The 26,786-nt window shown below is 42.4% G+C and overlaps 1 protein-coding gene and 1 long non-coding RNA gene across 7 annotated transcripts; one reads left to right on the plus strand and one right to left on the minus strand.

Moving 5' to 3' along the window:
* Positions 1 to 2,687: 2,687 nt before the first annotated feature.
* Positions 2,688 to 19,911, plus strand: ZC4H2 (zinc finger C4H2-type containing). Of its 4 annotated transcripts, none has more exons than XR_012654011.1 (6): positions 2,688 to 2,882; positions 8,898 to 9,069; positions 10,306 to 10,478; positions 11,621 to 11,783; positions 12,952 to 13,195; positions 17,322 to 19,911. XR_012654011.1 is itself a non-coding variant. In XM_075054402.1 (5 exons), exons 1-5 carry the CDS (start codon positions 2,755 to 2,757, stop codon positions 13,063 to 13,065), a joined length of 750 nt encoding a protein of 249 aa, XP_074910503.1. In that variant the 5' UTR covers positions 2,688 to 2,754; the 3' UTR covers positions 13,066 to 16,326. The 4 variants fall into 4 exon arrangements, 2 of the variants coding, with proteins under 2 accessions (XP_074910503.1, XP_074910504.1); XR_012654012.1 differs by lacking the exon at positions 17,322 to 19,911 and adding an exon at positions 13,788 to 16,326; XM_075054402.1 differs by lacking the exon at positions 17,322 to 19,911 and having other exon boundaries at positions 12,952 to 16,326.
* LOC142043338 (uncharacterized) lies at positions 16,581 to 26,786 on the minus strand. Of its 3 annotated transcripts, none has more exons than XR_012654014.1 (5): positions 26,661 to 26,786; positions 26,522 to 26,576; positions 23,309 to 26,379; positions 19,992 to 20,105; positions 16,581 to 16,717 (listed from the first exon to the last, which is right to left on the minus strand). It is a non-coding gene; the product is annotated as an uncharacterized LOC142043338 (long non-coding RNA). The 3 variants fall into 3 exon arrangements; XR_012654015.1 differs by lacking the exon at positions 26,661 to 26,786 and having other exon boundaries at positions 23,309 to 23,365; positions 26,308 to 26,379; positions 26,522 to 26,620; XR_012654013.1 differs by lacking the exon at positions 26,661 to 26,786 and having other exon boundaries at positions 26,522 to 26,620.

A 26,786-nucleotide genomic window follows, 5' to 3' on the forward strand; every position in this document is an offset into this window, starting at 1 on the left:
CTGATCCACATTACATTACATTGATCACTCAGCATAATTTGTGTAGGAAAAAGAAAATCCCACTGATAAACATTTGCTGCCTCAGTTACAAAAGGTTTGCTTAAACATCATCATCAGGCAAGCAGGGCAGGGCAGAGAAGGTATATACTAGCAAAAGTTCCTTGGAGACTGGCCTAGTATCAGAATTCAGTAATTTAAGCCTTTTCTTCCTTCTTGACAAGAACTCAAGAGAAGGTAGAGGGAAAATTAGCTTGTCACATTCCCTTCTACAGGCCTCAATGTCTTTTGTTACACAGAACATTTTTGAGTTTTTCTTTTTTGCTTTCATTTTTGTGCCTGGTTTCTCCGTAGGTTTTCTGTATTGTTTCAGACTATGTATGTCATTTCCAAAGGTAGCAAGTGATATTTTTATTGTAGTTTTAGTTTTAGCTCAGCTGAGTGCACAAGAGAAGGCTGTGTGATTCCTCATCACGACACTTAATAAATGGGAAAGTTCCAGACAACATTTGATGTAAATGCATTGGCAACTGAATCAGAACACACCTCAGTTCCTCTGAAATAAATGAGCAGGAGTAGAAATATTTACAGATAAGTAGGAGTTACCCCTTTGAAGCCTTGGCTAGACAAAAATTCCAAATTAGCTTTATTTTCAGATCTGTTTGCCTGCCTTCCTCCCAGCTGCCACCTCAGTCTCAGGCCCCATCCCTTCCGCAGACAAACCCTCCTGGTTGCCTATCCTTTTTCATTCTCCGTCACTCCTGGTGAGAGGTCCTCCTCTGCCAGGACACATGATTTCACTTTTCTTTCCTCTCAAGAGTGCATTCTCTGACTTGAGAACCTAATGCAGACACTTAAATCCACACTCATGTGTGACAGCCAATCCGGTCCCCAGGTCCCTGGCCATGTTCAGAGGTCACTAAAGAAGCACAAGCAAGTCACTGTAGTGGCAGGCTATATGCCACATCTGTAAGGGTAACTCAACCCTGACCAGGTCAAAACCCTGACCTCAAAGCAAGGATCTGCAGCACTTGGATTAGTATGGAGATACCTTTCTCTAAGTAGTTCTTAAAAGCAATATGGAGACTCCTCCACCTCCCAGATGGCCTTTCCTAGTGAAGAACTCTGTAGTCAGACATTTTACTGAAATCTGTCCTAAATTTTCTGTATTGCTCATTAAATAGATTACTTTTTAGACTTCTCTCTCAGCTGACCTAGTGCATTATTTACTATGATGGCTCTTCCAACACCTTTTTCACACTGAAAGACTATGATGATGATGATGATGATGATGATTAGCTACTTTTGTACCATCCTATTTGGTCAGTGCTGGAGCTAGAGCACAACACCCCAATGGCTCACACTGTCTACTTATTACCTCATACTCTAGTTTGCTTGCTTTCCAGGCACAGATATTCATACATGAGGGGGACCACTTGCCCTTCAGTCTGCAACGGTAGATGCAAGTAGCTCAAGACATTCAGTTCTGTGACCACAAGCCCAAACTCAGGCAGATCTACCACACGCTGCTTAAATATGGCCACACTGTCTTGCATTCAGCTGTCTTTCATGGTCCCCAAAACTCTTACCATTTTCATTGCTCTCCTCTGTATTCTGTCCATTTTTATTTTTCAACTCCTTTTCAGAGCCCCAGACCAGACAGCAGCAAGTTTGATCAGTGCTGAGTAGAGGTTAAGTACTTCCAGTTCCTTCCATATAACATCTCTGTTATATATTCCAGAATAACTGCCCTGTTCTCATCAGTCTTACAGTACTGACTGATGAGTGGTCTGCTATATTTGCTAAGGCTATGGTACTGCTGCTTGTGCATTTGTAACACACAGAAGTTTATGTATGCAGAATCCAGTTTCCCTACTGGCTGTCTAGACCTTGAGCGTAATGTTCATTCTAATGTGCTGACCCTTCAGCCCAGCATGACCATCAGAGCTGGTAAACCCCAGGGTAAATGCTTGGGCACACAGGTGAATTTACGTTGTGGATCTCTTAGGACAGACCCCTGAAGAGGCCTTCCAAAGTGTTAAGATATAACCATTATCTTTATAACTTAAAACACAGTGCTTAGTACGTTACAGAAGCCGAAGGAAAATAATTATCTGGCTGAGGAAAGACTGAGAGTTTATTCATCAATCTCTGTAAAGTGCTCTGATATTCTTGGATAGAATGTCCATAGAAAGACAAATGGTCACTTTCATCAATCCAACAGTTATATTTGCATTCCTTTTCCACAGTTACAAGTGCTATCTATAGTAGCAGAAATAAAAAAAACCCCACCACCTAAAGAACAAAATATGTCTTTTCCAAACTCCAGACACAGTCACATCACCCAGAGCATCTAGTAGAAAACAGCATGGTAGTAATAATGGCTACAGCATGCCTTTGTGTCACAAAAGTTTTTAATCAAAATCGTGAACTCATTCAACAGTCTCTTAGTGCTTATTTGATAATTTCAACAAAAAGCTAAACATTGCACAGATCTCAGGAGGAAGCCTCCTGCTCTTTTTGCACTCCTAACAACCTTTGACATAATGAGGTGTGACAAATTGATTTAAAATGTAGTTGCAGGAAGAAGGGCAGGAAAGCTCTGCTCTGCCTTGTGGGTGTTGTAGTCTTTTTGCTGCCTATCTGCCTAAGCAGCAATAGGAAGCTGGACTCTCAGTCCCATAGCTCCCGCTAGAGCCTGCTGCACAGGCTCAGAGACCATATGCTAGGAGGGGGTGACTACATTGTGTCTATTGTATGTTTTTTTCTCCCCCCCCCCCCCCCCCGGCATTTTGTACATTTCACGGGAGGTTTAAATCGGGACCGAAAAGCATGGCAGATGAGCAAGAAATTATGTGCAAACTCGAGAGCATCAAGGAGATCAGGTATGTTTGCTTTGTGCCGCATCAGTTACACCAAGCGGCTTTTTTCTCGGGGGAGCGGAGGAGTTGCATCGATGTGAAAGTAGCTATTGTGCTACTGAGGGAAAGAAAACCACCGCCGGGCTTTATGATAAGAGCTGAAAATACGTTTTTCTAAGTAGGGAAGGACCATCTGCTGCTGGGAATCACCGCTGGTATGCGCAGCGAAGGGCGGCAATGGTCGTGCATTTCCAGGGAATTAGTCCGGAGTGCTAACACGAGAAGGAAGAGCGCGCGGGTGGGAAGGACGCAGCAGCCCCACGCAGCTGGGGGAGTGGTGTCGGGCCGCGGGTGGTTTTCCTGAAGCCCTTTGAATTCTTATTTTTCCTGAGGCGCTCTGTCATAAATCAACTGTTTTGCCCCACTCCCTCCCCAGCGGGAGTCGCGACGGGCTGGGAGAGGAAGGGGATGGCCCGGAGAGCAGAGTACGACACCGAAAGCCGAGGACGGACGTGCCCCCGCGGACGGCACGGCTATGCGAGCCCGGCCGGGCAGGGCGGCGCGGCGGGCGCCGGGCGGAGACCGGCGGGGCGGGCGTAGGGCTGCTCAGCTGCCGGGGCGGCCGGCGGGCCCTGTCCGGGGCGTGGGGGGGTGGCTCACGTTCAGCTTTGCGCTGGGGCTGCGGCCTGCGCCGGAGCGGGGAATTCGCGCGCCTGCGAGGAGAAGAGAGGGGAGGGGAGCGGCCGAGCCCGCGGAGCAGCCAGCGCCCGGCCGGCTCCTTTCAGCCCCGCCGTCCCGCTTCCCGAAGGCGGGGAGGCGGCTGAGGCGGGCGGGCAGGCGGCTGAGGCGGGCGGGGAAGCCCCGCGGCCGTCTCCCTCGCCGCCCTTCTGGCCAGCACCCCGAAGCGGCGAGCAGCGCGGCGAGCGCCGGGGCGGCAGGGGCTCGCGGGGGACGGCGGACCGGGGGGCCGGGACGGCGGACCGGGGGGCCGGGACGGGACCCGCCGCGCCGGCACGAGGCTGCCCCCGCCGCCGCGGGCCCCTGGCGGGAGCCGCCGCCAGGCGCGCGCGGCCTCGCTCCGCGGCGGCACCCCGGCGTTCGTCCGGCGCGCCCGTCCGGCGCTGAACCGCAGGGTGCGTTGGAGGGGGGGGGGGCTCCCAGACGACGGGGGCCGGCACCCTGCGCGCCCCCGTCAGCTTTAGGTAGGACACTGCGCTCTTCGGCTGAGGGCACTGACCTCCAGGATAGGGCCGGAGCTGGCTACCCTGAGTAGGGATTCGCGCCTCCGAAAGCCAGAAGGCGGCACGAAGACGGTGCGGGCAGCGACCCTGGGTGTCGCTGGGGGGTGCAAGGCACGCTGGCGGCGGGTAGCCCCAGAGCGATGAGAAGCGTTTTGGGGACACGACAGCTGGAGGGGGGCTATCGGGGAGAGACGGCAGGGGACAAAGGCGCTGCCGCCAGCGGCGTGCGCAGGCGGTCACAGGGACTTCTGGCCGCTAACGGCACCTCCGAGAAGCGCATTTCACCCACGGAAGAGGTGAATTAGGCAGCAGCGTACGTGCCTCGGCCGCCCTCACGCAATGCCACAAAGGTCAACAAAGATCGAGCAAAAAGTACTCGCGCCTCTAGCATCCCCACAACGATTTGTAGAAAGAGATGGGACAACGCATGGTTTGCAGAGTAAGAACAATGCTCTTCTACTCAACCGCTAGGCAGGCTCTGTTTTAAAATACAGATCTAAATATGGCCCACGACAGTTTGTGGTCTAATTATTATAACACCTAATTTAAATATCTCATTAAATTATCTTTTCAGACAGAGTGGTGCCCCGTAGTTGGAAATTTATGGTGTATTCATTTTTCTGATAACATATTCAAAGGTGATACATAAACTGTAATTAAGACGTTTTTGCTATTAGTTTGGGGCTTAAGGTGCTGTAAAGGTGACATTACTAGCTTTAGTGTACAATGAAGTACCGAGAAAGTTGCCTGAATATATTTTAAATTAAAAAAAAAATCAATGTCAAAAAGTCAATCCTACTTGCAACACTGATGTCAATTTTGAGCCACCTTTAACAAAATCTGATCAAATAAACTTATTTTTTCATCCCCAAATCTTTTAAAAGGAGCCTGCATTCTATGAAGAATTCCCTTCAAAATAAACATGAGAATTTCTTATGTTTACAGACACACCTTTGATAGATTTGGCAGGCTTTATTTTAATCTGCATTCCATATATTATTCTACAGGCAGAGAGGAAAAAAGCCCTCAACAATCAAAATCAGAGAAATTGCCCATTCCTGTAGTGGATCTCTTATCACTTATTAAAGGCAGCTCAGCTGGGTTTTTGAAGGCATTCTGGGATCTGATTTTGAAGACCTGTATCTATATCCATATTTGTATCTATAGATACATACTTATAATTTGTAGTCAGTGGAATACTGCTGTCAGTAAACCTATGTATATGCCCACAGTCCAAACGTATCTCCACATGCTTATTTTATATGCATTAAGTAGTTGAACAGAAATAACCCCAGTCATAAAATTAAGCAAATAGCTAAAGACTGGACCTCAGTGTCCTGACTGGGAGGAGATAAAAGAGAATGAGAGTGAACTTATTGATGACAGATGCTAGTTTCGCTGCTTAATGCCCTGTTGGGACGCACTTAGTGACTACTGTCGTCAATGCAGTGTAAGAACTTAAATAGAAGGGAAAAGAAAAGGAGGGCAGAATTCATTAGACAGTCTAGAAATCACACTTACGGTTTCTGTTTTGAAACATTACTGCATGTTGCTTGATGCTAACAGGAAGAGTTCTAATTTGTGTGTGCTTTTTCTTTCCTAATATCAAAAGCTGATCATTTGGACTGAAACAATCCCCTGCAACTCATTTGTTGTAGCAGTTTGGCAGAGGATGGCAGCCAGTGACTAGTAACAGTGAGGAAACTGATCTATTTCCATGGTCTTAGCTGAATGCATGCCATAAATACAAGAGAAGAAACAGGGAGGAAATTGGGGACAAATACTCCCAGTTTCAGTAACCAAAGCGGCCATTACTAAATAAATGTTTTAAGTAAATGGGAACAATGAGACTTGATGAAAACAGAGGTAGATGGTTGGATGGTCCTTTTTAGTGGGATATTGCCACATTTAAATGGAAGGCAGAGAGGATCTCTTTTACTGGTTTAAGTCCAATATTTACATTCAGACTAGTATATGCCATTGCGTTGTAAATGACAGAACACCTCCAATGACATTAAAGATTACAGTGTTGTAGCTACATACTTGAATTCTGTCTATACCCAGGCTTCTTCTGCACTTCATTCACAAAACTTTTACTAGTTGACTTATTATTCCATCAGGTATTGTTTACTCTAGTGGTGAGATATGGGCTTTTCAGGACGGGAATGACTGCATACCTTTTAAAATAGATGTATGCTCACAGGTATACAACTCGTATTTTCTATAATAAATGTACTATATGAAACAAGGTGAACTCTATGGTGAGCTACAGTACAGACGTAATAATCATACTTACCAAGTGAATTTTATCAAATTTGGTTTTAAATATGTCTTCCACAATATCTGTAAATGTCTCTGAGTGACCTCTGATGTGACCTTATTTGTCACTGGCTTTTTCTCTGTCTTTGGTCTGGTATTTCTATTCTGAACATTTATGGGTTGCCATCACTGGGAATAGTAATCCATATCTCCTACAACTTATTTATGTCGAGGAAAGAACTTTACTGTTAAGATTATTTCTGAGGTACCAATGCAAGGCAGAATTTTGTCTTATTTTGTTCTACAGAAACAAACAGCAGCCCCTGTGACCTTCAATTTTTTAATTGTTCCATTTTAAATCTCCTCCATTTATATTATCCCTACCAGGCAGCCCATTTCTGAATACATATTGGAGGAGTTATTTATGACACCGTTTTTATCTCTTGCAGCTTTATAAACTCCTAAAGTGAGAGAGGGAGGAACCCTGGTCACATTACTGGTTAGAATACTTGGAAAAGATAGCCATAATTAGTTGTCCCAGGGACTGACTCTGCTTTCTGCCACACTGTTCAGCAAATGGTGGAAGCCCATTGTGCCAGTGATGTCTCACGCACTCAGGAAAAGATTACCAAAACTAGGTACATAAGCAGATATTGAACTCACAAAGACTGATTTGGAAACAGAAACGAGGGGACTGAGAGGAGGATTCACAGGCACAACATCAGAGCCTCCCGAAGAGGGATGGTGACAGGGTAAGCTTTGGTCATATGAAAGCAAGAATAAAATCTATACAGGCACCTGACATATGCTTTAAAGAAGAGTCCTCAGGCTAGCTTTAAAATGTCTTTGGGAATTTTGGTTGGAGTGAGAGAAAACAGTAACTCTGTTAAAGCCCAGGGTACATATATTCTCCTATTCTTACAAGTATGATATAGAATAACACTGAGATAAACCATCCATTTCTCAGTGCTGTGGGAGCAGTTTCAGAGAGAGCCCGTGGGGACTGGGTATGGAAACAGTTTGTAAAGGGAACAAGTGCCCCACAGAGGTGTAGGAATCTCCTTTCCCAGAAATGGGTGATAGACCAGCTCCCTCCAGGGGGCTCAGTGCCTTCTGCTCCCATTAAAAACGTCAGACCTGTGTTGCTTGCTTCAATGGGAGCAAGTCTGGGCCTAGTGGGAAGGGAAGTCACACACCCAGTTCTAGGATGGGGGTGAAATCCCTATTCTGGGATTTCATTGCTAATCTAATAGGCAGCTTCCTATAATCTACACGCTGCATTCTATAGTCAGCTTTGCTGCTTATGGTGAATCTGAATCAAACTTACCCCACTTTGCATTGGGATAGGAATAGTGTATTTAAATATGAATGCAAACCTCTTCCTCCCCAGCCCTCTCTTACATCATGCCTGTAGAAAGTCTACTGTGTTATTCAGTACTGCACTTGGAAACCAATATGGATTTAATTGTACTAGGCGTTAGGTGACTAAAAAGGAATGCTACATTCTTGTTTGTTTCATGCAAGGTACAGCAAGGAGTTGTGGAATGCTTGATTACATCCCTGAAATGTGACATTGCAGCCTCTTGTTAGAAACATTTAAGTGTTGTTGGCACATTGGTTACCCAGTATCATATTCTAACTTCCAGTGCAAGAAAAATAACTAAGGCCTCTTCACTAACTAAATTGCAGAAACAAGAACAGTTCGTTTGTTCTGTTCAACAGCTTGGACAAGTGTTGAATCGCAACAGCAGTAGGCTGTTCTGCTGCTTAAAACTCTCTGACGACTGAAACTCAGGCTTCTTCATTATTAGCTTTGAAGAGAGAGATAAGGACTGAGTATCTAAACATTTTTGCTATGGAATTATGGATTGGCACAAATGAAAAAAAAAATCAGAATGCAGGATATGGGTAGAAACATTTACAAATATGTGACAGGTACTAGATCTTAGCAAAGAACCGAGAGAATGCAGTTACTTGCAAGTGGGATGTTGATGGCCAGTGTCATCTGAGTTTTTACTATTCTGGAATGTCATTGCTCTGGAATTTTCTTTAACCTGAAGTTGAAATTAGTATTTTAGCAGCTCAAATTACTGTCCACATAGTTTTAGTCAGTGTATATGACACTGTAATCACCTCCAATTCATTTTACATTTCTCAGAATCCTGTGCTAAACCTCCCAGATTTTATGGATTTCTCCATTTTGGAACTAGGGTTTAATCTGAGTTAAATGATGCAGTAGAACTCTATTGGTACAAATTCTCTGAATCTACAGTAACTGTTAAAGTCTGACAGCGTTCTGTTAATTTCATAATTCTGTATAAGAATTCTCATAGCACTGAAAAGCTCAGCAAAAAACCTGGGATTAGCATTCAGTTCTCTCATTGCACCTCATCCTTCTTCAGACACGTTTAGTCTCACCCTTGTCTATTACTGCTATTACTTTCTTCTATCTATTCACATATAAAGTGACAACTCGCAAAAGTACGTTGCAGTGACTTACTGCTGTCTCTTTATATTTTTAATTATCACTGGGATCCAGGAACAAGACTTTGCAGATGGAAAAAATAAAGGCACGACTGAAAGCAGAATTTGAAGCCCTGGAGTCTGAGGAGAGGCACCTGAAAGAATACAAACAGGAAATGGACCTGCTGCTGCAAGAGAAGATGGCCCATGTGGAGGAGCTGCGACTGATCCATGCTGATATTAATGTGGTATGCAACAGTCCAGCTGTGGGCAGCCTGACTAAGACACAGTTGTATATGAATCATTGCAGAATTGTGCACATCAGTGAACTATCACTGGTTCAATAATCTGGACTTTACAACACCATCCTAGGATCCTACAAAGAGTGCAAAGTAAATTTACCTCAGGATAATTGTTTTTTTCCTGTCTGTGTAGGGCAGGATATTGTGTAATGTTGACATAGTAAGCATTCGCACCAAGAGGTAGATAACTAAGTCCATTGTGGCTACAACTTTACCAGTAGCCACAGTAAGGTCACTCTGGCAGTCCCATAGAAAACTGTTCTCATTTAGCACCTGGAAACAGAGTAACTTCGGCAGCTAGGTGGGACTTTTGTTTGGAGGTTTTTGGAAGAAAAGAGTTTTTGGGAAGCTGACCTTGATCACCGAGTGGAACCACCAAACATTAAGAAGCACCAGCCTGAAGGGAATTAATACAAATAAGAGAAAAACACTTTATAAACAAGATTAGCGAATTAGAGGGACTAAATGGGGAATGTATTTTTAAACCTGCAGTTTTTACATCATGTTAGGGCACTTACATGACTGTACAGTGGTTTCTCGCTGTGAAGGTATCTGTGCTTTGCACCAGAAGAAAAAAGCTCCCACATCGTAAGCAAGTACAAGCTATGTACTTGATGTGCAGACTGTATTTATTTATCACTTGAAATGTCTGTTCCCCTACCCAGCTGTATAACTTCAGTCTGTTTCATCCTCTCCTCTTTCTCCTGTAAGACTATCTTTTTCTCTGCTGCTTCTCCCATTCACTGCAGTAAGAAAAGCAGGAACCTTTCCTTAGCTTGTTTGTTAACTTCTAACCATTGGTGTTCAGGTATCTTAGAAACACAGAAATTAGTTTATTCTACTTTAATTTATTTTTTTAATGTCCCTTGAGAGTTTTCCATAGCTCCTCACTTGCTGACTTGTCTGTAGCCCATCTACCTGCTTTTTCTGTAGTTCAGAAGGTCGTATAGGTTGAGTGCACCTTTTTTAAATGAAAATGCATCTTGTGTGTCACTTTCAGTTGCTTCTTCCTTGCCGTTTTCATCCTCCCACTATCTTAACTCTTTGTTTTACTATTGCATTGTCTCCAATCTTTTCCAACTTGAGTGAGAAAAATCTCATCTTTCTGATACAGTCTCTTGCTCAATCAGAGAGCTATTAAAGGAACAGTTCTTTAAAAGCACGCCCATGCTCCTGTTTCAGATGGAGAATACTATCAAGCAGTCTGAGAACGATCTCAACAAGCTTTTGGAATCTACTCGTCGCTTGCATGAGGAGTACAAACCCCTGAAGGAGCATGTAGATGCTTTGCGGATGACTCTGGGATTGCAGAGGCTGCCAGATCTATGTGAGGAGGAAGAGAAACTGTCCCTTGAGTAAGTCTCCAAAGCAAGCGTTATGTGGCTTTATACCTTCTCTCGATTCTACTGGTTATTTTGTTATTTTACTTTTGTTGGTAGAACTTAAGAAGTAAGCATGAAGAAAAAAGTTAACAAAAAAGGGATGTGGGAGCACATGTATTTGATAACATTCAGTCTGAATTTGTTCAAAGTCAAATTTAGATTATTCCAAGCTGCAAACCCTACATATGGCATGCAAAAATTCAGGGGTGATTGGTTCTCTGGATTTTTATATCGTATGCTGCTTTTTCTAGCAGCCTTTTTTTTTTCATGAAAAATTTTTTTTTTTTTTTGCTTGTTTAGCAAGCAGAGGTAGGAGGCAATACAAGAAAGGGATACAAAACAAGTATTCTTCAGTTGGTTTGTGCTACTGCTAGTCAGAATTTTACTTTTTGCTGCATGCACATGGCAGTGGCATTTAGCCATATACATACGATTGGCAACAAGTAAGTTTACCCTAGACGTGAAACAGATTTGGATAATAAATTACAGTTTCATTTTTAGATATAACCTAGGTGGGAGAAGGTGACAGAATTAGCTACTATTCAAAGAACAGTGTCCTTTGTTTAACAGATCCGTTTTAAATGCAAGTGATATTTTAAGAAACTTAGATTTCTCTTAACACCCAGCATTATTTGGCATCATTTTCACAGACACACAGTTTTCAAGACTTCTTTTGCATTTCTTCAGAAATGCTGTCTTCCATTCCAGCCACCTTGATACTACAAAGAATGTGTTAATCTATTGCATACAAAAGTTATTCATTTTAACAGAACAAAATATAAAAACTAAGTTTGACAGAGGTGCATGTAAAGCTGTTAAAGATTAAATATATATGTTTTCTATTTTCTATCCTGTTAGATTTATGTCCAGTTGTACATCAAGATACCTTAGAAGCTGACAATCTGGGATCTGGCTGAAGTGTACAAATGTGGAGGAGAACACCACCAATTCTATTTATGAACTAGTCCAAGTGGTGTCTAAGTGTAGGCAATTTGACTCCAGTGGAGGAACATGATAGGGAAAAGTGATCCATTATATTTTAACACAAAATGTCCTTTACAAACTGATGGAATAGTCCAGAAGGTGGTTATATTTTTTGTTTTTCTTTTGTCTAGCTACTTTGAAAAGCAGAAAGCAGAATGGCAGACAGAACCACAGGAGCCTCCCATCCCAGAGTCTCTGGCTGCAGCTGCAGCGGCTGCCCAACAGCTGCAAGTGGCTAGGAAACAAGATACCAGACAGACAGCAACTTTCAGACAACAGCCACCTCCAATGAAGGTCAGGAGATGGAATGCGTTGGTTTTTTCTCTTTTGTCATTGGAATGTATTATGTTTATAAAGTTGACCAATATTTACGAAAAGGAGAAATGGTGTGTCCTGATTCTGATTTTTCTTGCAGTGGTTCAAATCAAGAGCAACCCCAGTAGACTTAAAAGTAGTAGCACCAGTCATAAAGGGTTAAGGACAAGGCTCTGTATTATTTGACTCCTTTATGACTGAAGAGCCTCCATCAGCAGAGATGTAGGCAATTCCCACTTCTCTTGTGTTTCATGTGGGAGAAAGGCATGCAAGGAAAAAAAAATGCTGGGCAGAAGCAAAACTAATAGCTAGGAGTTAATCCCAAATGGATTCCTATTAGAAGCAATGCACGTATTTTATGAAGGAGAGTAATTACTGATGGTACAAATTACCAGGAAAGGTGATTGTTTCTGCACTTCTTGGGATCTTCAAGTCAAGACTAACGTATGGATTAATTTAACCTAACCACAGGCACTTAAGCGACAGTTTTACTCACCTCCTTCTGTAGTCAGTAAAAAGAGCTAAGTAATTCCATAGCAGTATTCATCCCACCCAAGTTCCAAAGATTCACTGACTAAGGCGGCAAACCGATGTAGTTACACTCCATAGTTATGTGCTTACTATCTGGAGTTAGGCCATTGAAAAGCCTTTCTTAAAGTCATATGCTTCAGTCAAATGGAAGTTAAAGGGCTTAGTATGGAGCAAAAGGGCAGGGTTCTGTATCCTGTGTTAAATATGTGGAATTCATCTAATCACCCGCTCCTGCCTTGAATTCTGTGACATCACAGTTGGCCTTCACTGTAATTTCTCTGACTTAGTGAGCTATTACATATGTAAACATCTTTAAAACATGTGGAATGTTTAACACAAAATAGAATTTAATGTTACAGTTATTGATACATGCCTGAACCATGTGTCTGCTGAACCATAGTTTCAATTCAATGAGATACTCTATTTTTTCAGTTGTCCTGAAGTTACTGTACAATCCAGAGACCTGGATCATATAGAATGTAGCACTGGTTTGCCTTTGAAGGCAAGACCCTTAGTTATTTTTTTCTGTACTGTAACTTAGAATATGATACTCAATAACCCGTGTAACAATGCCACTTAAGTGTTTGTAACAAGAGGCTGCAATGTCACATTTCAGGCATGTTTATCGTGTCACCAACAAATTCATCGAAATGCGCCCATATGCCCACTCTGCAAAGCAAAGAGCCGATCTCGGAATCCCAAAAAGCCCAAGAGGAAACAGGACGAATGAAAGCCAGAAGACTGACAAGCAAACATGTGACCTGTTCCAGTACTCTTCCAGTAGAACTGCAAATGTGGCCAGACTTTACTGAAGTGCAGACTCAAGTATGACCGACCCATTGTTTTCTATTTAATGCAATGTAAGCACAATGTTCCTGGTCTGTCTTAATTTCCTTCCAGTCCTTAGGATTTGGTTTTAGGAAAGTAAGTATTACTAAGTATTACTGGTGCTACAGTTTAACATTTCAATCACTCCATTTTTTGGACTCATAAACAAAGTAGAATTCTTAGGCACGTATCCTAAATGCCAGGCTATTCCTATTGGCCAAATGCGATTACCACAAATGCTTTTATGTTGTCTTTTTAAAAACAGATGTTACTAAAAGATTATTCTGTTTTCTCCTTATAACAGGAGACTATTTGAAGGGCTGAAATAGCAGACTGTCTGTTTCACTAAAGAACAATTTGTTTACCAAGCTAGTAAGACTGCATAGGTTTGGGTATCCAGTAGAGCTCTTTTTAAACAGGAAATGTTCAGGGGAAAAAAAGAAATTGGTTTTGCAGGAAATCAGTGCATTAAGGACACACATGAGATTTGATTTACTGGAGTTTGATTGTACCATTCCCTCAAATTTAACTTAAAATTTGGAAGGGGGAATCAAGTTGCTGGCTGTGTATGAATTTCTAAAAATGATGTAATTTGTAATGCTTTAATGTCTTAATTATTTTCAGCAGTCAGAAGACTGATTTGACTGAAGTACAAGGCTCAAATGAACTGTATTAGTGGTCCGCCTAGGCTCTGTGGCCAACCAGCTCACTGTAGTTCTCTAGGAAACATGCATGAAATATCTCAAATCTCTATGTGCACAGACTGCAACATCAGCCATTCTGCACATCTTCTATTCCTGGTTTCTACAGCCAAAATCTCCCTTGGCAGATATACCCTCCACTGGAGCACAGGGAAGTTCTCTAACATGCACCAGGAACAGTGTCAACTAAAAATGATGTATTTCACCACAACTGCCTGGCTTTGGTGTCATCGTCCTCCCTCAACCAAAACTTCCTATTTTTATATCTTTTAACAGGGCATTGTCAAGTAAGCTTTATTTCAGCCCAGTTTTTTCTTCTTGCTCTCTACGTGTGCCAAAAGTACCCTGACTAAAGGATCCTTCAGACCACTCCCTGTATCCGTGTCTTCCCTGTGTTTCACCTCGTGTAACAACAGTTCCTCCAATGGGGACAATGGCAGTGACCCAACTACAGAACCAGGGCTTAAAATTTACTAATTTCTAATCCCAGTTTTTTTACTGCCTTTGTTGATTGAATTGATCTCAAGTATTAAATATTCTTTTCACTAACTTCAGGAGGCAGGGACTGCTGGTTTACATTCTTCTCTCTGTAGCCCAGGTTTTCCTCTACTATTATGCTAGAGTGGTTATACTGAGAACTTTGCCTGTTAAATAGGAAGAACAGGGAAGACCCAAGTCCCTGCTCAGAACTTTGCTAAATACTGGGGACTGTAGAAATCCACATGAACCAATTTTGCTGGCCAAGTCACATATGCTGCCATTAATTTCCCAACTCCGCCACAAAGTACGTGAGTATGTTATTGAATATAGTCTTGTAATTTATGCCAAGTTAAGTTGGTATTCTCCCATTTTAATGTTTCATAGCCAAATAAACATCTGTCAACAGCAGAGACAGAATGTGGACCATGTGCCCCTGAAAATATGTGAAGAGCGGATTCTGCTACCTGAATTACTGGGATTCAGTCTCTGAGACAGCAATAACGGAGGATAGTCTGACCCCATGCTCCAAATGGCAGTAGTGCGCCAAGTCTATCATTATGCATGTTTCCTAACACAAATACTGGATTCTACTTTTAAATGTCAAGAGTGGCCACATGCTGTGTGCCCTGTTCAGAGTAATTCCTATTGTGTTTAAGGGAAGATGCACACGGAGTTAAAGGACAGTACATGACCTCCCCCAAAGTGCACGCATAAGAGCAGCATACTTTGACAGCTGTACATAAATTTAAGAAGTAGTGACAATGGAGAATGGGCAAATGGTCTGCAATGAAGTAGTGAGAATAGAAGGATAGATTTGTAGAAACTTCCGACTTACAGTTCTGAAATAGATAGGGTTAGTCGTAGCTGCTCTCACTTCACTGTTACTTTGCCAGGTTCATTCTTTCTTGGGAGATCTCTAGAGCTCTAAACTGAAGTATGCTTAAGGAAAACCGTTTACTAATTTAGTATGGCAGTTTCGTATTCTTACTTTTATAAACTAGTCTCTTGTGCCATGTTTAACAAGGTTTTTTTTAAAAAAAATGTGAATATGACATATTGTGTTTGTATCAATAATGTACTAGCGTTTACAAATCTGTTTTCACAAGTTCTGCCATATGAATAGCATGCATTGCTAAGAATGAGTCTAACCGAGTATGAGTCAACAGTGTGCCCTGGCAGCCAAAAGGGCCAACTGTGTCCTGGAGCGCATCGAGCACAGCATAGCTAGCCAGTTGAGAGAGATGATTGTCCCACTCCACACTGCACTGGTGCAGCCTTAAGTACTGTGTGCAATTTTGGACGCCTCAGTGTAAGAAGGACATCTGACTATTAGAATGTGTCCAGAGGAGGGTGACCAAGATGGTGAAAGGCCTCAAGGACAAGATTTACGAGGAGCAGCTGAGGTCACTTGGTTTGTTCAGCTTGGAGAAGAGAAGGCTGAGGGGTGACCTCAACGTGGTCTACAGCTTCCTCAAGGGGGGGCAGCGGAGGGGGAGGTGCTGATCTCCTCTCTCTGGTGACCAGCAACAGGACACAAGGAAATGGAATGAAGCTGTGTCAGGGGAAGTTCAGATTGGACATTAGGAAAAGATTCTTCACCGAGAGGGTGGTCGATCACTGGAACAGGGTCCCCAGGGAAGTGGTCACGGCACCAAGCCTGTCAGAGTTCAAGGAGCATCTGGATGATGCTCTTAGTCATATGGTTTAGTGAGGTAGTCCTGCGAGGAGCAGGGAGTTGGACCTGATGATCCTTATGGGTCCCTTCTAACTCGAGATAGTCTATGACTCTTAACTATTTCAAGGAGACAAAATCTGTATTATGCATTAAGGGATCCTGGGGGTGGGGGGAGGGAGGGAAGCAGTATCTTTCATAGTGAACCAGTATTCTCCTTTTCTCTCTCAGATTAATTAAGGAAGTTTAACTGAAGAGCTCTTCTTGTGACAGCCCCAGGCCCTTTTCTTCCAGGCACCTTTCTCAAGAGACTAGAGGGTTAATTATGAAATATTGATTTACTGTTTTTTTAGGCAGAGGAGGAAGCTGTCTGAAGTACAGTTCTTACCACAAGTCTACTGCATTTTTGTTCCATGGAGCAACAATGGCCTCCTCCTTTGTACCTAAGGTTCTTTGAGGATACTTCTTCACTTGGCTTAAATTTATTCTTATTTGGGTTAAATTCTCTTAATAGCCACAAAGAGACGCTTCTCAAAGCTTTCAAGACTTTTATATTACTAAAGTCTTGTTTCCCCCAGCTTTGTCATTCACTTTTCAATGGGCATTCAAGAGACAACAAAATCACTGGATTCTTTTGTTATAGATGGTTTCCAGGGTCTTTTCCTGGTTCCCCACTCTCCTCAAAGGATAGTCCTGTTGTTCTGCAACCAAATGGAAAAAGAAAAAAAAAAAAAAAAAAATCACAAGCCTCTCCCCCTGCGCCCCACCTTAAGGTCATGCTAAAAGGATGTGAACACTCTATTGTGTCTACAGCCTTTGCTGTAGAAATTTTCATACCCAAGCTGGGGTAGATCAGTTGTTCAAACTTCAGTGCCAAGGACCCCATTAATTATAGAGAAAATGTAAGCCAAATTTTAATACTTGCACTTCCTGAATTCAATTTCAGCTTTCTAAACAGGACACTGACTGAACCTGCCAGTGGCTTCAAGTTACAGAATCTAATTTTGAAAGAATAGCCATTGATGTGTTACTCTAAATAGCAGACTATTCAAGAAATTAAGACTTTACTAGCACTTTAAATAAATAAAAGTGCTTTCCTTTATTTTACAGTTTTCTAATTCCTCCGACATAGGTTTTCATTTTAGCATTTAGGTATTTTAGCAATATCTGGCATTTTCACTGGCTTCTGTGTTTTAAATATTTTACTCCTGTGCCCAGTAGGAGTAAGAGTGTGCTATCTGTTTAATTTGTCTGTACAGTCCTTTTTAATAAATGTTTGTTTCATGTCATGCTTTCTTCCTGCAGAGTATCTTCACATCTGTTACTTGCTTATGCTACTGAGAAGCAGCCATATCCCAAAAGGTAAAACCCAGTTCTCTAATTTTACAGGACACAATTAGCCAAAATTCTGTTATACCTTTATAGAAAATTTATGGAGATAAAATATGGGGAAAGAAATATCTGTTCTAATGAGCTTTAGACAATGGAAAGGAAAAAGAGATATCAAGACAGGTTTTAACCTAGCCAAACTTCTCAGTCACATTTCTGGAACACAAACCACTGTGTGCTTAAGCTCCCAGATTTCTTCATCTGCATAAGAGTCATAGAAACAGTGTCTAATTCCCCAAACCAGGTGCTTCTGAAAGAAACCTATCCTCTGCTACCGCTGGCTACTAACACTGGAACTGGATAGTTTGCATGGATAAAAATGCCTAATTTGCACTTGCAGGTATCCAGTTACGAAACTCAAACAGACTGAGAAAAATAACAAGGAAATTGCGTCCCTCTGCTGCAGTTCAACCACTAAAAGCTCTGACTGGGGTGTTTATTTCAGTTTGCGACCAATTCACAGAGCTTCAGCTTGAACTAGTTCCCAGTCAATTTGAACTAATTCAAACCAAACCATTCATAGGTAGCAACAAGTCTTGCTCAGACAGGTTTCAGTTTAAAGAAAAGAGTCATATCCAACACCTTCTGTCAGGTGCTAGATTGCCAAGAGACCAAAACCCTGATGTATTCTTCACAGTTCTTTACTACAGAGGAACCTCCTGCTTTGTTTTGCTTTCTGAAGTTAAACTGAAAGCAGCAAGAGACATGATTGACTCTCTAATTTAAGGTAGGGGATAGCTGTCTTCCAAAGAGTCCTGCTTTGCCATTAGAAGATTGTATCTTCTGCTAGTGCTTGCTGAAAGTTACTTCTCAACAAACTGGTGACTGAGGAGCTTATGGGAGCACTCCCTAACCCAGCTCTGTCAGGAAAGCCCACCTATGATGTACACTGCCAGCAAAGGAGGTAACCTACTGCACGGTAATGAAAACAGTTCTGAGAAATAACCTACTCCATTGGCTTCAGAGAAGAATGTCTGTCCCAGACCTCACAGAGCTCAGAACCTGAGCTTGGTTAAATATAAGCAGCATGATTTTTTTTTTTCCGTAGGTACTGTCTTCAAACACACATAAACCACAAAACCCAACAATTGCCCTAATCTTCCTTTGTACCATGACTGCCGTTCCAAGATAACAGAAATTATTTTGACTTCTGTTCATTTTGTTTACTGCTATCTGAATTGTTCAAACTTTGAAACATCCTACACTAATCTCTGTTCGTCCAGCTGCTCTTTCCAGTTCCTTAATTCTAACCCCAGCTGTAACATTACTTACAACATCAGTCACAAAACTAAAGCACTGACTCATACCTTCCTAAGAACTAACCCTGAAATATTCTCTGTAATTGACATCAGCTTCAATCATATTTTCCTGAGCTTAGCAAGATCCTGCAGTGAAATAAGCTCCCAAACCCCTGATCTTCCCAAGTGTAGCATTAAAAAATCACTTAATATATTTCAAGAAAAAAAAAGTAAAAGCACCGAATCTTGTGCCAGCCTTAAATCCACTCCTTAAAAATTTCTACTATTGTGCTCTTCAGCCTTCACTCTCACTAACCTTACTCTAACTTCCCCCTCTTCCCAGAAACCAGTAAAAAACTGGAAGACCAGTGATATCTACTTATTTGTGACCCACTACAGATCTTCAGTGTCTTGCAGTACTTGAGTTTTTCTACTTATTCTCTCCCACTGCCTGGTTCTTTGTTCTTTGCTCTCCTTCAGTTGGCACTTTTATGTGTTTGTCACCAAGACAAAATTGTCCTGACCTTGTAACAATAACTGAATCCAGCAGACCACAGTAGATGTCACAATGAGGAGGGAAGGAGAATACTGGAAATACAGCCTTTTTTAAGCTGCAGTCAAAATGGTAATCTGTATAGACAGCTAAAGACTCATTTTCTGAATGGAAACAGAGCTTTAGAAGGGCTTTTTTTGTGTTCCCAATGCACAAAAACTTCTACCAGAGTATAAACTTTACATGCATGTAGTCAGAAGAGATGATTTCTTATACAGGTTTTTTTAAGAGGTTTGCAGCATCTCAGTTCTGTTAGTTTGCTATACTGATCAAGCAGACAGAAGTTGCATTTCCAATGGTTTAAACTTCAAAATTAATTCCACTTAACATAAACATCATTAAATACATAGTCTTATCAGTGATATAAACCTCATTTAATTCAGCCAAACACAAGTACAGTCATCTGTGTTGAAGCTCTGAGTAATGGACGAAAACTGTATGTTTCTGCGTCCATTTTCCTGGAAAACTACTGCCCTCTGCATCCTTATTTCCATCTGTTTTTCAACTTACTTTATCTAAAGAGATCCCCAAATAGTCTCTGTTTTTCAGACAAATGTCGTCATTCTTTGGTTTGTTTTCATTCATATTTGTAAGAGAATAACAAAACCTAAAAAGCTTGAATCAGTGAGCAAACCTGGTTCTGCCACAGCTCCAAGCAGCTTCTGGTGTTCTTTTGCTCAGTACTCCCCCTCAAACTTTCATACAGAAACACTTAACCCACATTTCTTTCAATGCCTAACTGCCTTAGAAGAGTGATACCACTTAACTGATTTCCTGCTGTTTTAAACCTATTACCTTTTTGATGTCTCCTGTACTTGGATGCTTGCCTCAAAGAAAATGACTGAAATGAACTACTGTACTACTGTGTCCAGCTGCTTCTCTTCAGGTGTCCTCCTTTGGAGGATTACCCTGCAAAACAAAGCAAAAAAGAATGTTGAGACCAATTAGGCTATCATACTTTCAGAGCACTTTTCCAAAGCTTTAACTGTGATTGATGGAATAACCTCTCATTACACAAAGCTACACAATTCTGTTACCGAAACATAAATAGTTTGCTTTAGGTTGACTGCTTGGCATGTTCTGTCGTTCTTTTGGTTTGTTTTTAAAGCTTTACATGTGCTCCATGATCTGCTGGGCTAGAGAGCCAGACATCTGTAGTTCTTTCTGCTTTTACAACAGATCCGGTATTTAAAGTTGGTAATTAATAATGCCCATTATCCCATCAGCTGGAGTAACACACTGCTCCTTCCCCAAGGATGTGCCTAAAACCCATGCTGTGTCGTGCAGCATGGCTGAGATTTCCCGCAGCCCTTCAGTGTTCTCTCTGGCTCTTCCTGACCCTTTTATTGTTTTAGGCTATTCCTTAGCTTGAAGTTTTATCTTCCTGTTCCCCTTAAGGATTCTGCAGTGTGATACCATAGCAGAGCAGGCACATTTAGAGGGTTGTATCGACGGAGCATTCTGAAAGATGGCTTGGAAAAAAAGGAGAGAGAAAGCCCAAACAAACAAACAACAAGCAAACATTATCTATGCATCCACCCATCATCTTGTTCACCAAAAGATGCTGAAAATTCCTTTTTCTCCAATAGGAAAAAAAAAAGGAATTTTTGTGGGGGCGGAACACAGATCCCATCTAACATCCATCAGAAAACCTTTCAGAAATCAACCTTGCGATTAATAACACCGAGCTGTTACTACATCGGGCCTTTGGGGGCAGGGTTTGGGGCCCGTGGGGGGGAGGGGGGTCGAGGTTGGCAGTGGACGTGGGGCCCAGGGGCGCGCTGGGGCAGGCGTGGGGCTCGGAGCTTTTGAGGGGGAGCGCCGAGTTCACTGCCCCGACACGGCCCTTGCCCTCCCCCGATCCCAACGCTCTCGGCCCACGCCGGGCCTCCCCGGGTGGCACATGCCCGACTCACCCGCTCCCAGACCGCCCTCCGCCCTCCGGCGACGGCCGCGGACCCGCCGACCAGCCGCGCCGCGCCTTCCCGCCAGCGGCCGCCCGGCGCCCGCCCCTCCCGCCCGCGGCGGCGGCCGCCCTTGCCGGCACGGCGCGGCCCCGGCCGAGCGCCCCGCCCCTCCGGGAGCAGCCCGCGCCCGGTGAAAGCCTCCCCGAGGACGGCACCGCGCCAGCCTCCCGAGCAAACCGCGACCGCCGGAGGCACGGCGAGGTGGGGCAAAGAGCGGCCAGTCAAGCCGACGCGCACAGCAGCCACGGACCGTCTCACACGCTCACAAAGGTATTTAGTTGCTCTGACTCGTGCCAACGGATATGGGGAAATTCGTTACCCTGGGGGGGGTCTAGGCTCGTGACGTTTAAAACTAGAGAGACGAGAGAGACGGGGACAATCCCACCTGCCCACCCCCTCCAAAAGAAAATAACTGAAGGACCCAGGTAAGCTTGGTAAAAGAATGGGAAAACAAATGCATGCTGTGCCCGGTGCTTGGAACACCTGATCCTTAAAGTTAGCAGAAAAACCCCAAGGTAGACGACCTCTCTGAAGGCACACCTTTGTGCCGCATCTTGCCTGTGTGTAAGTAGGCTGCCGCTCCCTGCTATAACGGCATCCAGTACCAGCGAGGCCATGGTGAGAAACTGAGGAAGCTACAGCATTTACCAGAAACATTGGCAACACATTGAGAAAATCATTCAGGGTGAGGATCGCAGAGCATGCAACTAGAATGAATACTCTGCACAAAGGCCTGAGCTGCCCAGCAACTCTTGGGGCACAGCACGTACTTACTGACCATGAAGCCTATTTTCAGAGCCTAAGTTCTCATGGTCTGACTGAACATAATCGCTGCTTGTGGAATACAGCACAGCAATATTGAGCTTTGGGTGTAAGCCTAGAGTAAGAGTGAAAGAAAAGCATGCATGCATTGAAGACAAAGAAGTTACAAGCGGTATGATATTTGGCCACATTCTTCTTGATTTACTGCCTATTTAAGTACACAAATTCTGGAATTCTATTAGTTTATTTTTCCAAAACTGCTGATGCGAGAATGAAATGCACATCAAAAAGATGCAGCACAACTGCTCTGGTCTATAAATTATTGGCATTCAATGCTGCATAGTTACGGTGCTACAATCTTGCCTAGAATTCATGCTATAAAGTAGATTGCAATTCTGAAACTGGGTAAAGAGATCCTGCTTTGCAGTCGGGAGTTGAAATGCAGCATTCTTGCCAATAACCTGCTGCAGACATCAGCAGCTATACAGTGGCTTCCACACCTGTGTGTTAACCCCGGTAGGCAGCTGAGCCCCATGCAGCCAGTCACTCGCCCCCTCAACCCAGAAGGATGCGGGAAAGAATTGGAAGAGTGAAAGTGAGGAAACTTGTGAGTTGAGATAAAGACAGTCTAATAAGTGAAGGAAAGCAGTGTGTGCAAGCAAAGCAGAATAAGGAATTCCTTTACTACCTCCCATCAGCAGGGATGATGATATTTAGCCAATTCCAGGGAAGTGGAGCTTTGTCACACGTAACGGTTACTTGGCAAGACAAATGCTGTAACTCCACAGAATCAAATCACAGAATGGTTGAGTTCAGAAGGGACCTCCAGAAGTCACCTGATTCAGCCTCCCCCCCGCTCAAGATGGGCCTAGAGCCAGTTGCCCAGGACCATACCCAGACAACTTTTGTGTATCTCAAAGGATGGAGACTTCACAAGGTCCCTGGGCAACCTGTTCCAGTGCTCAGTCACCCTCACCAGCCCTTCCTCCTCATTTTCCTGAGCTTTTATTGCTGGGCAAAATGCCATATGGTATAAAATATCCCCCTGGCCAGTTTGGATCAGCTGTCCCAGCTTCTTGTGCAATCCCCAGTCTACTTGCTGGTGGGGGGCAGTGTAAGAAACGGAGGCAGCCTTGACACTTGTGAGCACTGTTCAGCAATAGCCAAAACATTGGTGTGTTGTCAACGCTGTTTTGGTCACAGATCCATACAAGGTGCTATGAAGAAAATTAACTCCACCCCATCCAAAACCAATGCAATACTACACAAAGGAGTTAGATACCTAGTAAGTGCCATGCTCTGGGCATGGAAGTAGATTTGAACATAAAACCCTAAAGAAATGCCTGTGGTGTACCAGAGATCAACTGATTTTTTTAGGTTTACCAGATATCATTTCTCCTTGGTGGATACACCGTCTTTATTTGGTAGCTGAGAGACACTCTGCAAGGAAGCAAAGAAAGCAAGAAATTAAAAATGAAATCAAACAGATTTGAGGTGGTTTCATATGGTTTGATTGATGTGCCATCACATCAAAACCATCTTTAAAAATACACATCTCTGAATACATGCAGTTCTGCCAGGATGTGCATTCTTGAGAAACTAATGATAGATAATGCTTGTCAAACAGGAATGAAATTGTAATACAGAATTTTAACAGTTTCAAAAGGATTTATGACTCATACATAGTATAATAAACCGAAAAGGAAAATCAAAACACTTTGAAGAAAGTGTTAAAGCTTTCAACAGCATGTTACTGTAGCTTATCTCTACCTTAACTTGGACTTTGACTGTAGGTCATCATTTAGGAAGTTACTGAAATCCACATTCATTAATGACAATGTGTGTCTGGACACAGAGCTGACTGGCAGTCACCCTGGAGATCGAAGTGAAATCCCTGCTGAACTGATTAATTATGTATTCCATTAGAACATCCAGAAGACATACAGTATTGTGAAACACTGTTTTATACTACTGTGAGTACTGTTGTTCACCTTAGTGTACACCCAAAGTGATATTAAAGCAGGAAGGACCACAGGACTTCCTACTTTCCATTCCTTGGCCCTAATTGTTACCAGGCTGCTCACTATGCAACAGTGTGAGCAAATCACAGCAGCCTAAGAAAAATGCAGATGAAGCTCGTGCTGACAGATGCAAGAAAGCAAACCTCTTTCTGCCACTTTTCCTATCAAAATGTTTTTTAATCTCTACACAATTCATTTCTCAGCTTTGTTGTTTTCTGTCTAGTCTGTCATCACCTAAAATGATAATGCAGCAAATGGGGGGGGAATGAACCATAACAATTAGACATATTTAGACAGTACACAGTCTCATAAATGTATCCTCCAGCTTCACACTTCCCCTTCTATTCTTAACTTTATTTTGAAAGCTCAAGATTGCCCATCCTTTGAAAGTTATGCCACCTGTCTCCATACAAAGACATGCTCCTCTCAGATTCTCAGCTGCAATCACATTTCCATTTCTTGCAACATTCCTTTCTTACCTTTTACTTTGAAGACAAGGACTATTCCAGAACAATTTCTTAAAGCAGAGAGGGTTACACAAAGAAAATAGTCAAATTATAACAAGCTTGCAGAACTGTGAATGCAAACTAAGATACACACACACCACACGAATAAATCACAACCTAAGGCATTACTTTTCAGGTTGCCCAGCTAAGCCATGATTTTAGATCTGGATGCATTACACATAGGCTTTTCTAGGCAAGTGATTTTTACCAGGATGGTCATAGTCCCTTAAGTTAGACTCTAATCTTCTACACATTCAAGACAGTTTTGAACATGGTGCTCATGGTCACACCATGGCCACTTGAGTTCTTGTCCAACTGCTAGCTTTGAGCTAACAAATGACATTGGAGTCCAAAACTCTTAAGAAGCCACCTTGCATACATCCCTTGTCCAGATCTGTTAAAAGTCACAACCAGAACCAATCCAAGACAACACAGTCCATGTTTAAGAAAACAAATAGCAGTTGTGCTGTAAGTAAAGGACCTAACAAAATGTAATGTCATCACCTCCTATAATCCACTACTCTCACTAGGCACCTCCCACATTCTGTATTATATCCCCAGCCTACCAGCATATCTTCTAACTCTGCTCTGCAACGACTTCTACAGAAAAGGAGACAAAAGTGAATGGTATGTTAGCCAAAACACAGTAAAGATGCAACTGAAATCAGTAATCAAGTTCAAGATGGTTAGGACACAGGAATGAGAGGGCAATGATGTGGCTTAAGAAATGATGAGGTAGTGTCAAGCTCATGGAGAAACATTACGCAAAACAGAGACATGGTCAACATGGTTTCGGGGGGTTTCAACTACAAAACATAGAAAAATAACTACGAAAGTATCTGTAGATTTTCTAATACTGAAATCCTTAGAAGAGATTCACTAGGCAGCAACTGCCAGAATCTATAAACAACATACCTTATAAATACATCCAAACTTCTGTCGTGAGATATAACCTCCCCTATATCCCTCACCTCCAAAAAACCCTTACCATGAATTTGTTTTCACCTTTGGACAGCATATCTGTGACAAAGTAGATTTTTTCCTAGTTGTTCTACAGCTTGATGCAATAGCTTTGGCTAGGAAAGGTGATAACACAATTTAAAAAAAAAAAAGAAAGTAATTTACAAATCATGAGTATCTTTCTTGTTCAGGAATGACTTGCATTAGCACTGTACATCACTGCTGCTACATGAAATCTGAACACAAAAATATGCTGCATCAATATTTAGAAAAAGTTAAAAAAATTTTAACTGTGAAGACATAATAAAGTGTCCCACTGATATCTATGTCATCAGATAACTTTCATTAGAAATGGCAAAACTTGTTTCTTAGTTGAGTGTTGAGCTTTCAAAATCATGACTCTTATTAGAAAAAATAAAATAAAAATCACAAAATGTGCAAAATGTCATGAATATTTTCCAAAGTTATCCCAGAAATGTTACAAACCACACTAGGATATTTGTTTCTCCTCCAAAGGGTTACAACCACATAAAGAGATATTGAGTTTCTCTTTAGTCACTGCTTTATTCAGCTAGTTCTTACACTTAAAGCTTGTTAAAGTAAAACAAATTATTGGACGGGGATGAGGAGAAAAGTAAAAGGAGGGAAGGATAAGAGTAAGCAGCTAAGTATTTCTGCAATGACATCATAACATAAAATACGTAGACATAAAAAGTGGTTGTAACTCCTTAAAACACGTTGGCCAAAGAGAACAGGTCACTATTACAGTAAGAGACAGACATGGAAGAAGCTGCAATACATGTCTGAGATTGCATATCTTCTGCTGAATTTCAAAATATGCACCATTCTGGTAGTAAGGCGTAGAAGTACTTCACAGTAATGCAAAGACACATACCTGTTTGAACGTTATGATGTGAAATTTGGACTAGTTGGGAGATAATCCTTATCCCCTGGCCTGACTCTGTGCCTAGGAAATTAAGCAGCAAAGAAAATACCTCAGGGCAAACTCTGCTGTCTGCTTTAACAAGACCAGTTAAAGCTAAGCTTTCCGTCTAAACTCTAGTACTCGTCACTAACAGAAACTATACTAACACTGACATTCATCTAACCTGTTTTATAAATGTGTTTTTCCAGTAGAAAACACTCAGTGACTATCCAGGACACCTGTGGAAAAAATTATCTTTAAGTAAGAGAACACTGCTCTTCCATCACAGATGACTTGGCATCACCCTCCATCTCAGAAAGTACCTGAGAACTTCCTGCTGTACTGTGTAGCAATGAATGCTGTAAAGGTAAAATAAAGAGAACAATTTATACTTTGCAATACACTATTTGGGGTGGTGGTGGTGTGGGGAGGTGGAAGCGATGAAGTTT

This window comes from Buteo buteo, chromosome 22 (assembly GCF_964188355.1).
Source record: "Buteo buteo chromosome 22, bButBut1.hap1.1, whole genome shotgun sequence".
NCBI classification, from domain to species: domain Eukaryota; kingdom Metazoa; phylum Chordata; class Aves; order Accipitriformes; family Accipitridae; genus Buteo; species Buteo buteo.

Excerpts from the sequence above, each read along its gene's own strand:
- ZC4H2 (XM_075054402.1), top strand. The coding sequence starts at position 2,755 with ATGTTTTTTTCTCCCCCCCCCCCCCCCCCGGCATTTTGTACATTTCAC. Across the intron at positions 9,070-10,305 it reads TCCATGCTGATATTAATGTG|ATGGAGAATACTATCAAGCA; the intron begins GTATGCAACAGT and ends CTCCTGTTTCAG. Across the intron at positions 10,479-11,620 it reads GAAGAGAAACTGTCCCTTGA|CTACTTTGAAAAGCAGAAAG; the intron begins GTAAGTCTCCAA and ends TCTTTTGTCTAG.